This window comes from Rattus rattus, chromosome 7, assembly GCF_011064425.1.
Source record: "Rattus rattus isolate New Zealand chromosome 7, Rrattus_CSIRO_v1, whole genome shotgun sequence".
NCBI classification, from domain to species: Eukaryota; Metazoa; Chordata; class Mammalia; order Rodentia; family Muridae; genus Rattus; species Rattus rattus.
In genome coordinates this window covers 129,052,738-129,067,395 of record NC_046160.1, presented here as the reverse complement: position 1 = coordinate 129,067,395, position 14,658 = coordinate 129,052,738, and the positions used below count along the sequence as shown (strand labels likewise).

The following is a 14,658-nucleotide window of genomic DNA, read 5'->3' as shown; positions in this document are numbered from 1 at the left end:
CCTTTGTTGCTTGGGCTTGAGGGTTCAAAGCCAGCTTGGTCCTAGAGATTCCAGGACAATCTCAGGGGCTTGGGCTCTTTAGTGAAACCTGGGGAAGTTCATATGTAAATCTCTTATTTTTTTAAAGATTATATATATATATATATATATATATATATATATATATATACATACTGTAGCTGTCTTCAGCCACACTGAACGAGGACATCAGATCTCATTACAGATGGTTGTGAGCTACCGTGTGGTTGCTGGGATTTGAATTCAGGACTCTGGGAAGAGCAGTCAGTGCTGTTAACCGCTGGGCCATCTCTCTAGCCCCTGTAAATCTCTTTCAAGTTCACGTCTCTGTGCATTTTAGTCATTCGTGTTTCAGGAGCTCTGCCTGGAGAGGCATAAGCTGTCCACCCCTTCCTTTTCTGTTGCTGTTGGTTTTGCCTTCTCTCCCCACAACCCCCACCTTCCCCAGACTGGGTTTTTCTGTGTAGCCCTGGCTGTCCTGGAACTCACTCTGTAGACCAGGCTGACCCTAAACTAAGAGATCCGCCTGCCTCTGCCTCCCGAGTGCTGGGATTAAAGGTGCGTGCCACCATCACCCAGTCATCTTCCCCTTCCCTACAGGGCATTAACGGCAAACCAAAGTACAAGTCCACCAAAGTCCAGCTTGGGGAGCCAGTGAACTCCTTTTTTTTTTTAAGATTTATTCATTTATTGTATATAAGTACACTGTAGCTGTCTCCAGATACACCAGAAGAGGGCATCGGATCTCTTTACAGATGGTTGTGAGCCACCATGTGGTTGCTGGGATTTGAACTCAGGACCTCTGGAAGAGCAGTTGGGTGCTCTTAACCACTGAGCCATCTCTCCAGCCCCGAGTGAATTCCTTTGGTACAGTGACAGAGCCCCGGTGAAGGGCTACTTAGAAGAGAGTGGGTGACCCTAAAGCAGCCACCCAGCGTGGGTAGTAATTTCCCCAGAGATGGGGCCCCCTCCCCCCCACTGTCTGTTAACCTTCCCCACACTATTTACCTCCCAAGACCACAAGGTCGTGTGCAATTTCACATCTGCTAACAGGTGCAGAAGCGGGTAGGTGGGATCTCCTATGAAGGAATGCTGACAGTCAGCAGGGTAGATCTTGACGCTCTTGTGAGCAGTCACTGATGTGCAGATAAGGGTGGCCGTCATGTTCAAGGGTGGGTACCGTTGGGGCGGTGGTCTCGGGGCCTCCTTGGACACTCCTTCGGTAGTGGTGGTGAGCTCTGTAAAAGTCAGCTCCTTGGAGAACGAACTCCATGCCATTTAACCTCCAACTTCCAACTTCCAGACCCCTCCTAGGCAAAGCTCCTGCAAGGTACAGATTTTTTATACCATGACATCGTACCTGTTAGTTTTACATACTAAAACAAGAACCTGGGGCTGGGGATTTAGCTCAGCGGTAGAGCGCTTACCTAGGAAGCGCAAGGCCCTGGGTTCGGTCCCCAGCTCCGAAAAAAAAGAACCAAAAAAAAAAAAAAAAAAAAAAAACAAGAACCTGCATTTCACTTCTACGGTGTTCTCGTGGAATCTTTCGCAAACTAGTCCTGTCATTTATTTTATTTCTTCAGACAAAATGTCATTACTTTGTCCCTCACAGTACCAGGGTCACAGGTTACAGTGTGGTTGTGCTGTGTGGGTTCCCGTGCCCGCTCTATGACATCTGAGGTTATAAATTGCTCTGGGTTCCTTCGGAAGTGATCTGCAGGAAGCTTTTGAATCTGGATGGAGCTCGAGTGCCTTGATGTTTTCTTATTTTTTCTTGTTAGTCTTTACTTTTGCTAACTTCCCGTCCCAGAATGCCCTGTTAGATCTCTTTTTGGAATCACTGTACGTTAAGGATGTTAGTGCACAGTTTATAGAAAAGGACCTTTCTGTGGTGAACTGCTTCAATTTCACTAGAGCAGGGCAGGCAGCCTAGGCAGCCGTCTTTTTTCTTTTCTCTTTTTTTTTCTTTTCTTTTTTTTTTTTTTTTTCAGGAGACAGAAGGGAGTTCGCTCAGGAAAACAACGCCAAACATGGGGCCCAGGCTTTCTCCTGTGCAGCCAGTGAGGGAGCCCCGGAGTAAGAGGGGACTGAAAAGGTGGCCGTGGGCTTTCCAAGTTCTACTTGCTGTTGTGCGAGATCTCATTTCCTTGAAGTGACACAGCTGTGTGGAGGGCGGAGGTGAAGAGTGTTCGCCAGGATGGGAAACCAGGAAGGGAGTGGGCAAGGCTGTGTGGTTTGCATTGTACAGAGCTCAGGGAGAAGGGACCAGGGAGAGCGATCACAGCGCTCAAGAGGGAATTGGGACCCTCTCTGACCAGCTTCTTCATCAGCCTCCGAGCGTGGGGTCCTCCCAGCCTGGAGGGGCCAGCGGTAGGGAGCAGCGTGACCTTGAGCGAGCAGGTCTACATCTGGAATGCTGCGCGGAAACCCCTCTTTCTTGGGTTGGTCAGGAAGGGATCAAGTTACCTTCTGCTCTGTCAACCGAGGGGCTCCCTCCTTGGGGTAGCCAGCTAAGGACTGACTGAGGGGCCCAAGCTGGTTTGTGGGGTGTGGGAGAGAGGCCGGGCGACCTAGGGAAGAGAGGAGGCTCGGGGAAGGGGCTGGTGGGAAAGGCTGCGGCCCGGGCGCAGCGTGGGACGGTGGGATACGGAGCTGTACGCGAGGCTGAGGCAAAGAGACAGGCGGAGCCGAGACCAGGGACCCTCGGCGGCGCCAGGGCCTCTCCTCTCCGGCTCCACGGGGACGCGCGTGCGTCCTGGCCCTCGCGCCCCGCCTTCCGATTCTCCCCGCGCCGCCTCCCAGCGCCATTCCCCACGTCCCGTTGTCCGGGCCATGGAGGGTTTGGTGCTGCGCCCCGCCAAGGACTACCGGGTGGTGCTGCTGGGCAGCGTGGCGGTGGGCAAGACGGCGCTGGCCACGCAGTTCGCGTGCGGCCGTTTCCCCGAGCGCTGCGAGCCGTCGGTGGAGGAGCTGTTCAGCAAGGTGATCGAAGTAAACCGGGCTCCCGCGCTGCTGGAGATCGTGGACACGGTGGGCGCCGAGCATCTGGTCACCCTCAAGGACCTGTACATCAGGAACAGCGACGGCTTCGTGGTGCTCTACAGCGTCTGCAACGAGGCCTCGTTCCAGGCTGTGCGGCCGCTGCGGGAGCGCATGGGCCGGCTGCGGGGCTCGCGCGCCGTCCCGCTCGTGTTGGTGGGCACCAAGGTCGACCTGGACGCCGAGCGCCAAGTACTGACGGCTCAGGGCCGCGCGCTGGCCCGCGAGTGGCGCTGCCCTTTCCTGGAGATCACGGCCAAGAGCAAAATGATGGTGGACCGCGTGTTCACGCAGGTGGTGCGCGAGATGGAGGCCCTGGCCCCGCCAGGGCGGGAGGCTCCACGCATCCCCGCCAACGCCCCGGAGACGTGGCCGGCCGAGAGGTTCATTGGCTAGCGCGCCGCGGTGCGCGGGCTCAGTGCCTTTCCCTACAAAGTTATCCAACAGTAAACAAGTGGCTGCTTTTCTGTGTATTCAGCAAAGGGTGCTGGTGCCTCAAGCTGCCTGCGTGTCTTTCTTCAACGTCAGGCAGAAACTTTGCAGCATCCCCTACGTTGACCTCCGGCTGTGCTACGAGAAGAAACCAAAATTTACATTTTACTGTAGAGAGAATTTACAGCCCTGCTCAGTCTGTTTCTGGACCCCCACCTGCCCGTCTAAGTTTTGTAAATAGGAACTCGTGAGCTCTTTTGATTGGTTGGGAAGTGTGCGCTGAAGAGATGCTTTCTTCTGCTTGAGGAGGGTTTTCCTCTCCTTCACAGACTTGAATCCAGCAGTAAGATTTTCCTCAACATGAATTCCTAAATATAGTTATGACTTATGCCATGTTGGTCTGAAAGGGGATACTGTACGGGGGCGGGGGGTTGGACGGGAACACACAACTGTGCACACACACAAAGATAGCTCGGCCCTACCTTGTAATTGACATTTAGTTGTTTTCCACATCCCTGCATTGGAAATAAAATTTAGAAGTTGGTAATTTTTGACGCGTGCCTTTCCAGCTTGTGTGTAAATCTGTCCTTGCTAAAGCCTTCCCTTTTTTAAAAAAACGTTTTATTGTGTGTGTTCTGTAAGTCCATTGTGTGTGTACTGTAAGTTCATTGTGTGTGGCACACCCGTGGAAGGGGGCAACCAGTTTTGGTCCTCCCTTCTTGTTTGACGGGGGTGTTTGTTTTTTGTTGTTCACAGGGCTTCTGGGTTCATCTGTCACGCCTTGTTGAAGGAGAACTGGAATACAGACATGGGCTGGGATTTGAACTCAGGGCCTCAGCTTTGCACAAGTGATTTCCCCAGTGAGCCACCTCCCAGCCACTAACTCCGGAAGTGCTCACTTACCTTGTCTTTGAGTTAGTTTCCAGGAAATGATGTTTGTGAGGAGGAGGGGAGCAGGACGACCCCCTGTCCTGCAGAGTTGCTGCAAGGAGCCAAAGGTTTTTTGTTCTGTTTTCTAGATTCAGATTTTTTTTTGTCTGAATACCTGCCTAGCAGGACAGTGGGAAGATGTGTGAGGGTCTTTCAGCGGCATTTTCCTGGGACAGGAGTTCTTAATGCATTGGTGTAGTAGCGCTGGATACGGTTTAAAAACTGACCTTTGAGATGAGCATGTGCACAAGTTAAGACGTCCTCTCTAAGGATGTGCCCAGCCTCACAGAGACTTGGTGTGTGTGTGTGTGTGTGTGTGTGTGTGTGTGTGTGTGTGTATGTGTGATACCCAAGAGGCCTCCACCTGCACAGAGGAGAAGGGGATGGGGGTGAGAGGATTGTGGGAGGTGGTGACTGGGAGGGGGACAGTGAGTGAATAAGTAAATAATAATAATAATAATAATAATAATAACAATAATACTAATCCCTTTTAGCTGCAACATAGTTTTTAATAATAATATAATAGAACTCCTTTTTAGCTACAACACAGTTTTCCGTTTGCGGCCTCACCCGATTGACTAACCTTCTATCACAAGCAAGAAAGCTTAGACCCCGCCTCTTACCTGGAACAGTTAACTTTGTTAGTGGAAAGTTATGTGACCAGTGAGGTGACAGGGTCTGTTCACTTTTATTTATATGCTATGTGATACTTCAGTAGAGGGTAGGTTCCTCCCTTAATGTAAAGACTCTTGCAGAACCCAACTATAGACCCACCAAGAGAGGGCCCACTGGCCAGGCTGTCCTGCCTCCATGCTCTTCTTCCCCATCCCAAGACAAGGTGGGTCAGGATACTCATTCTGCAAGCCTTAAAACCCATCACGCAGATGTGTGTGTGTGCGTGTGCACGTGTGCAGGTGTGTGTGTGTATGTACACATCTTGCTGGCCCTCCTGCCAGACTCCAACCATCTCTCTAAGGTTCTGTTCCAGAGATGAGGAGGAGTATGTGGGAACATTGGGAACACTTTCTTGGCCTCCTCTTTGTGGTCACAGTTCGCTCTGTTGCTGGAGCAGACGAAAAGTTAAGATTCTCCATGCGTTGGACAGGGCTCTACAGAGAAAGCAGTTTGCAGCCTGAGGAGTTGGCCCCAGGACCAGAAGCAGGGTGGCCCCTTCTCCATCAGCTTGTTTTGAGGCCTTCAAAGATTGCTTATATGTCCCTGTGTCCTAGTCCCTGTGAATATCAGGCCTTCAAAGATTGCTTATATGTCCCTGTGTCCTAGTCCCTTGATATCAGGCCTTGATCCAGTGAAATGTTCCCAGCCAGCTTCTCTGCCTGTGGACTTCTGGGATGACCTCAGACACCCCAGTCAGATCCAAGTTAGCAGTTGAGAGTCCAGGGCTTTTTCTGACTGGCTGGTGGGCCAGAATTAAGGAGCGGAGTGTGAGGCTAACTCCTCTATCCTCCGGAGTGTGTCCAGGAGTGAGGAGGAAGCAGCTTGCTGGAGGACACACCCAGAGACATACAGAATTACACACACACACACACACACACACACACACACACACACACACACAAATTAAAGATATACAGACAGGACCACACACACACACAAATTAAGAATATACAGACAGGATCACACACACACAGACATACAGAATTACACACACACCCACATTATACACACACAGACACACCATAGGATTACATACACACAATTAGAGGCATACATACAGAACAACTACATACACATACACACACACACACACACAAATGCACATGCACACAGTTAAAGACACGTACACAGGATTTTCCTTTGTATATTTCTAACATCTGTATGTTAGGAGGCCTGTGTCCCTTTGGTGACAAGAGTGGCTTGCCTAAATGACTCCAGAGTGAGTTTGCAAGGGGCAGATAGCACTGTCACGGTGGTTGATCCTTGCAGGTACAGTTCCTATGCTAGGCACCTCAGGCTGAGGTGAAAGTACCTTTCCAAGTCTTGACCCTGTGGCCCTACCCTGTGTAACTAAGGAGTATGTCCACCAAGTGGCCAAGCGCCAGACCGAGGAGTGGAAAGAGGGGAAGAGAGGGAGACAGCGAGTAGCCTGGCCCTGGGCTTGGCAGAGCTGTTTGAGTGCCTGTGATTAGTGGCTGCTGTGATGAGGGGCTGCTGTGGTGCCGGGAATTCTTTGGGGGTGGGGGTTGGGGTGGGGTTAAAGTGACATCACTTTCCTCTTCTGAGAAATACCCAGCCCTTTCTCCAGTGTTACATCGCATGCTCTGCTTTGGTTACACAGGACCTCCATGTCATTTTGTGGTGGCAGTCTCTGCCACACACCAGTGACACTTCCCAGTGTTTATGCCCCTTGGTGGCCTGGGCCCACAAGGCTGGTTAAAGTTGTTTTTTTGTTTTTTGTTTTTTGTTTTCGGAGCTGGGGACCAAACCCAGGGCCTTGCACTTGCTAGGCAAGCGCTCTACCACTGAGCTAAATCCCCAATCCCCCTATTAGAGTTCTTTATTTCAGAGACATAATATGACCTAAATGATGGGGTGCTACTTTCAAAATCACTGAGAGTCAATGTCTGCTATGCTTGCCCCCTGAGAAGCGCACACGTTCATGGACAGGCCCTGTGGGCACAGTAAGGAACTGATGTGTTCAGCCAGCAGCAGCCGCTCAGGCTACCCTGGAGGAGGGTCCTTCCGGGGTGAGCATGAAGAAGATGGAGTTCTGTTGACATCTCCAGAGACACAAGGTGAACCAGATGAGACCCAGCCCAGCAGATCCAGCTCAGCATACCAGGCTCCTAAGCCCCCAGAGCACGGAAAACCCACACCCATGGTTCACAGCTCCGAGGGTGAGACAGTTCTGGCTTTGGTTTGTTCCACCAACATCAGTAAATATCAGTAAATATCCAAGAGAGCTATGAGTCCGGAAGGGGTTCTGATTGCAAACCTGTGAAAATGTAGACCTGGCTCTGTTCCCCGAGGAGTGTGGGACTGAAGACAAAAGTTCCCCAGGCAGTGGCCAACGTGAGACAGGGACTTTGAGGAGGCCAGGTGTGGGAGACTGCTCAGAAGGAGGCCAAAAGGAAGCTGCTGGGAATTGCAGAATGAGAACGCATAGTTTAGCCCTTGTTGTCCCATAGTGGGAGGCTGAACGTGGCCCACTCTAGCCCGTGGCCTGGTGAGGTTTCCCAGCAGAAGGCTGAAGGTGCATCTTGGTTTCTTTGTACTGTGAAGAAAGGAAGAAAGGAAAAAGGAAAGAAGGAAGAAGGAAGGAAAGAGAAGCCTACTAAAGAAAAAGGCTGGGCTCCTTAAGTTGTCCCATTCCCTGGGAGTTGGCGCACACCTCTAGCTTGTCTCTGGAGGACCAGCCCTTCATTCTAGTGTGCCCTTTCTCTTTAGTCTACGCTGGCCATGTTTGTGCTGGTATGACTCGTCCAGAGCCGTCCCTGACTCCTGTGAAGACAACCTATTAAAGAAAAGACACTCCTAAAAGTCTTTGAGATTATCCCTTTTCTAACCTGGGCTTCTGCTGGGATGGTGGGGACCTGCACCCCCAACTTCCTACGGGGCCTACTGATTGGGTATACCACCTTTCTAAAGGGCCTTCAGAGTTTGAAAAACATCCACTAACATAGATTATTTTATGTCTGAAAATGTTTGCCTCTTTCTTTGTCTGTGCACTAAATGGGTGCAGTGCCCACGGAGGCCAGAAGGGGGCATCAGATCACCAAGGATGGGAGTTGCAACGAGTTTGAGAGACACCCTGTGAGGGTTGGGGATTTAGCTCAGTGGTAGAGCGCTTGCCTAGCAAACGCAAGGCCCTGGGTTCAGTCCCCAGCTCCGAAAAAAAAAAAAAAAAAAAGAAAAAAAAAGAGAGACACCCTGTGAAGACTGGGAATTGAACTTGGGTCCTCCGCAAGAAGAGTGGGTGCTGTTAACTGTGCCACATCTCGCCACCATCTTTTTCAAACACACTCCCATTTGAAAGGAAGAATTATTCGTATGCATGTGAATTCTTCATAGTGCACACACGGAGGTCAGAGGGAAACTTGAAGGAGCTGAGTATCTCCTTCCACCACGAGTACCAGGGACTGGACTTGGGTTTGGCCTCATGGACTCACTAATTTAGTCTGGAAATTGATATCAGGTATGGCTGCAGCGACCACTGGGACCTTGTGCCACTCTCCACTGGGGAGGAAAACCAGAGCAAGTTCAACTGAGGGAAAACATTATCTTGTAGCTGCAGACTGCTCATTCAGTGATGGGAAGAGGGATGGGCTCAGGAGCTTGGCTGGGCAAGGGGTGGAAAGCGCTCACTCGCTCGCTCTCTCTCTTGCAGTCACCCTCCAGCTTACCAACCGCTCCCAGAGGATTGAATGAAAGGTTAACTATTGGATCTGGCTGGGGGGGATGGGGGGGGGGAGGAGGGCGGGACTTCACTTCTTTGTGAAATTAACTCCTCACCAGAGAACTGGAGAAGCCTGGGGTTAGACCTGCCTTCTCTTAGCCCTTTCCCCAGGAGGAGGCTAAGCTTAGATGAGAGTGAAGTTCAGGCTTTGTGAGGAGGCCAGGCAGGAGAGCTACAAAAGGACCTCGAGCCAGCACATGGGGTCTGTCTATTGAGTCTTTCACTGAGGCGGAATGAAAAGTGCACGAAACCTGAGCTGCACTTCCTCAGGCCAATTGAGGGAGGCCTGGTCTTCACAGTGGTCCCCTCCCGCCGCACCCCCTCCACAGGTATTGCCTGGACATCCTGGAATTCAGGCTGGCCTCAAACTTAGAGATATCCACCTGCCTCTGCCTCTCTAGTACTGGGACTAAAGATGTGTCCTCAAGAAAAGACACTGTCGGGGTTGGGGATTTAGCTCAGTGGTAGAGCGCTTGCCTAGCAAGTGCAAGGCCCTGGGTTCAGTCCTCAGCTCCGAAAAACAGAAAAACAAAAAAACCAAACCAAAACAAAACAAAAAACAAAAAAACAAAAAAAAAAACAAAAAAAAGAGACGCTGTCATCTGACTCATCATATTTTTTTTTAAGACATTACCTAAACCAGGTTGACCTCAAATTTAGAGTGGCCTCCAAGTGCTGGGATTAAAGGTATATACCTCCAGCCTCCAGTCTTCACCACTGAGTATAAAGTTCACAATTAACTCCATATATGGCCTTTATATAGGTTGAAATAGTTTCCTTCTAGCCCAGTTTGTTGAGTGCAGTTCTCTTGAGATGGTGTTCAATTTTGTCTAATGGTTCTTTTTTTTTTTAAAGCAAGAGTTATTGTGTGTGCGTGCATGTGTGTGTGTGTGTGTGTGTGTGTGTGTGTGTATGTGTGTGTGTGTGCTCATGCGCGTGCATGAGCACACACGTGTCCAGCCTTCATTCCTGCGTCTTCTCTCTCACGTGAGATGAGTGTGTTTGTCCCCTGCATTCTGAGTTCCATTATGGTTCTTCAACTGTGCGGTCAGGTAAAGGCTGACCTGTGTGGCTCCAGGCTCTGGACGGATGTCGAGGCAGGATGACAGCTGAATGAACTTGATCATTTCACTTGTGGCTTTTGTCGGCGTTGGCCAAGGAAGGCACAGCGGACTACATTTACTGTTATCGGTTTACCCTTTAGTTCCATGACCACTTTAGGGGCCCAAGCTGCACTCTTGGCCCATTTAGTTGTACAGCAACAATTGCGTGAGGCTGCTTGTTCAGAGTTAATGCATGAGAACTAAGCTGCCTGCAACAGTTAATTTCGATTGGAATAAGAAATGCCTAGAGCGTCAGTAAGGCACACCTTTGGGCATGCCCGAGAGGTGTTTCCAGAGAGGGTTAAATGAGGAAGGAAATGAGGTTAACTCTGGAGTGAGTGGTGCTATTTAATGGTGCTGGAGTAGACAGAATAAAATGGGAGGAGTGCAAGAACCCATCTCTCTGTTTCCTAATCAATGAGACATGAGAAAGCATCCTCAGGCCCAGGCTGTCATGCTTTCTCACCTGTAAGCCAAAACCCTCCCATCTTTAGTTGCTCTCTGCCAAGGATTTTGCCATGATGGGGAAATAAACTAATAGACAACATCTTTTGTGATGGTTTGTTTATGCTCAGCCCAGGGAATGGCACTATTAGAAGGTGTGACCCTGTTGGAGTAGGTGTACCACTGTGGGTGTGGGCTTTAAGACCCTCATCTTAGTTGCCTGGAAGCCTATATTCTGCTAGCGGCCTTCAGAGGAAGATGTAGACGCCTCAGCTCCTCCTGCACCATGCCTGCCTGGATGCTGCCATGCTCCCCCACCCCCTTGATAATCATGGACTGAACCTCTGAACCTGTGAGCCAGCCCCAATTTAATGCTGTCCTTATAAGACTTGCCTTGGTCATGGTGTGTGTTCACAGCAGTAAGACCCTAACTAAGACACCTCCCTCCCAGTTACCCAATGCCTTACCTGCTGGAACAGCACCACGAAGATGCCTGAGGCAGGGATGAGCCTTTGAATGCTGATGCTGGGGAAAGCACCATAGCGTGAAGGCAAGTCTTCCCACCAAGGAGCTGGCTGTTACTTGAGCCACATAAGGGCTCAGCATTGCTGACCGCTTTTGGCAGTGAACACTCAGCAGTGTAAACACCAGCTTGGTGAGGCCGTGTGTGCAGAGCCCAGGCTAAACCTACCACCTGGCTGGCTGGATCCTCCACACAGGCCCTCAATGCTGGGCATAGGCTGACTGCACAGGAAGGCCTGTCTCACACACGCTGCTATTGGCTCCCTCTTCTGGATGCCCCCGGGGTGGTTATGTGACAAATGTAGTCGCTGTTACACCAGTGAATCTCATCCTCCCTCCCTCTTCTCTGGGTACCTCATCAATCTTCCAATTTTGTTTCAAGTCTCAGCAACGATCACGGCCCTGTACGGGCCTACTGTATTTTCAGCCTGAGTGTGAAGCGGAAGCTTGAGGGTTCTTTAAAAAGTCAGTTGTGTTGGATTGTGTTTGGTTGGGACAAACACATGAAGGAGCGTTTTCTTGAAGTGGATACAGGTGAAAGACTAAGACAGACTCGTGAAGAAATGTTTCACTGAAATAGACACAGGCAAAAGGATGTGCTGCTAAAACAGACACAGAAGAAGACACACAACGAAGGACTCTTTACTAATGACACACATCTATTGTGTGTCTGTCTTTTTTTTTTCTTTTTTCTTTTTTTCGGAGCTGGGGACCGAACCCAGGGCCTTGCACTTGCTAGGCAAACGCTCTACCACTGAGCTAAATCCCCAACCTCTCTATTGGTCTGTCTAACACTACATAATTGAACTACAGTTGTCAGGACTCCATAGAGAGAAATGCATCAAAAATCTTCTGGTGGTGTGCTGTAGCTTCCTGCCACTTCCTTGGGCTCGGGCTGATTGGCAGAGTGATGTCAGCTGAGACAGGTTCATGTAGAGTTCTACTAAATCGGAGGCAAGACCCATGGAGGACACATGATGTTTAGAGGGATATAAATAGGACTCGACAGTGATGGAGGCTGAACTAGCCTTGCTTACAGTTCTATCTACAGTGGTTGTTGGTCTCCAGTCTTCGCTGATCTTCCCTTCCCTGAGAGGCACAGCTGAGAACTTCTCCTGATGTTTCTCCCTTGCTCCTCTTACTGACTTATGTTGAAGCTGAGGCCTGGCTGTTTCTGCTAGGTCATGCAACTCACTGCTGCTGATTCATGTTTACGGTCCCAACTCTACTGAACTGGACTACTAATATATCTGTAAAGTGTTTATGATGGATTGAACTGTCACTGCTGATTCCTGTGAACTAAACTGTCAATTTCCTGACAACGCAGATAAGATTTGCTCCAAAGGACCATTTCTAAACAGGTCCACTTTCTCTATATCCTTTCTTTCCCACTACCTCTGGTGGGTGGTGAGTTAAAAGGGAGGTTTAACAATGCCAAGCAACCAGAGCTTCCAGGGACTAAGCCACTATCCAAAGACTATACATGGACTGACCCTGGGCTCCAACCTCATGGGTAACAATGAATATCCTAGTAAGAGCACCAGTGGAAGGGGAAGCCCTTGGTCCTGCCAAGACTGAACCCTCAGTGAACGTGATTGTTGGGCGGAGGGCGGTAATGGGGGGAGGATGGGGAGGGGAACACCAATATAGAAGGGGAGGGGGAGGGGCTAGGGGGATGTTGGCCCAGAAACCGGGAAGGGGAATAACAATCGAAATGTAAATAAGAAATACTCAAGTTAATAAAGATAAAGAAAATTAAAATAAAAAAAGAGAGGTTTAAGCATTTAAAGACCATCATTAAAATAGATTTAAAAAAATTAAGGGGGCGGTTGGGGATTTAGCTCTGTCGTAGAGCGCTTGCCTAGCAAGCGCAAGGCCCTGGGTTCGGTCCCCAGCTCCGAAAAAAAGAAAAAAAAATTAAGGGGGCTGGAGAGATGGCTCAGTGGTTAAGAGCTCTGCCTGCTCTTCCAGAGGTCCTGAGTTCAAATCCCAGCAACCACATGGTGGCTCACAACCATCTGTAATGAGATCCATGCCCTCTTCTGGTGTGTCTGAAGACAGCAACACTGTACTCATACATAGAATAAATAAATAAATCTTTAAAAAAAATTAAAGTTACACGGGTGAAGTGTCTGATGTCCAGCTCAGGGTTGTGGGCTTACCCGTTCCTTAGAGTTATCCCTCAGCAGGAATGGTGGGCTTTGGTCTCTGTTTCTAGATTGTCTAGCACCAGGCTCAGGATTGTCCTCAAAGGCCTCCCTGTGAGGTCACAGGTTTGGATTATGGGGGGGGGGAGGTCACAGTAGGCATGGACAAGATAATTGTCAACTGGCTCTACCTGCTGCAGTCCCATGCACTAAGGGAACAGTCTTTCCGAGCTTTTGGCCACAGTCGGTAGCACTTCTCTCTCTGCTTGCCTGCCAGGGACAGAAGAGTTGTTTGACATCCCGAGCTGGCCTAGCTTCTTCAGAAAGACCCTGGTATTCTGGTTAACACAGAGGTCATAGCTCGCCACGTGAACTGACAGAGCAAGACAAGATCAGGGTCCCCCTCCAATGTTGTCTGCAGAGAGATGAAGCAGGAACAACTGCTCAGTCCACAGAAGACCTGACACACAGTGGTGGCCTCCCCCATGCCCCTCTTCTAGACGAGATCCATAATGACCCTCAGGCATTATCCTTCCTGAGCATTCCCTTGAGACACAGGGGATCATAGGGTTCTGAGAGCACCATGGAGAGGGCATTTGGGTACCAGGAAAGCACATGGAAGACCAAGACAGGCGTCCTCCAACATCCTGAGTTGTGTGATGTCATCCTCCCTGGGAGCTGGAATTATGAGTGGTTGGAGCCATCACGCAGGAGCTGGGAATGAAACTCTAGGTCCTCTGGAAGAGCAGCCAATGTTCTTTACCTGCTGAGCCTTCTCTCCAGCCCTGATCTGACTTCCAAGGCCTGGGTTGTAGCTCAGCTGGTAGAGTGCTCACCTAGAATGCTCATAGCCCCGGGTTTGAGCCAAACACTAAATAAACTAAGTGTGGTGGTGCATGCTATGATCCTAACACTTGGGAGCTGGGAGCAGGAGAATGAAGAGATTAAGGTTATCCCCAGCTACGTAGTAAATTCGTGAGTTTGAGGCTAGCCTGGAATACTAAGAAAGGAAAAAGTTAAAGAATAATCGTTTTCACCCAAAATAACTCTAGATAACACAGCTTTGTAATAATACTTGTAATACGACTGTAAAACAATGTATTTATTTACGTATTAATTAATTTAATAATGTAGCCACCAGAACAAGATCAGGGTCATATCCTTCTATGTTGGAAGATCAAACTCTTCCAGTGTGATAGACACCCAAGAACAAATCTCTCCAAGTGTGAGCACACCATAAAGTCTGCAAAGAAGTCACTGTGGGCTGCAGGCTCAGGTAGACTCATTAAATAGCCAGGCGGTGGCATTGCACACCTTTAATCCCAGTACTCGGGAGGCAGAGGCAGGTGTATCTTTGTGGGTTCAAGGCCAGCCTGGACTACAGAGTGAGTTCCAGGACATCCAGAGAAACCCTGTCTTTTTTGACGTTTTACTGATTTTATTAGCCATGTTCTATATAATTAAGACATTGCTTAAGTCTTAAAAAATTGTCTATTTGCCAGGCAGTCGAGGTACAGGCCTTGAATTCCAGCATGGGCTATTGTGGAACTCACTCTATATCCCAGACTGGCCTCGAGCTCTGAGATCTAACTGCCTCTGTCTTGAGTGC

The 14,658-nt window shown here is 49.6% G+C and overlaps 1 protein-coding gene across 1 annotated transcript; it reads left to right on the top strand.

The window, feature by feature from the left end:
- Window positions 1-2,019: 2,019 nt before the first annotated feature.
- Window positions 2,020-4,036, top strand: LOC116905917 (ras-related protein Rap-2a-like). The gene has a single exon (XM_032908904.1). The coding sequence runs from the start codon at window positions 2,851-2,853 to the stop codon at window positions 3,451-3,453; it is 603 nt and encodes a 200-aa protein (XP_032764795.1). The 5' UTR covers window positions 2,020-2,850; the 3' UTR covers window positions 3,454-4,036.
- Window positions 4,037-14,658: the final 10,622 nt, after the last annotated feature.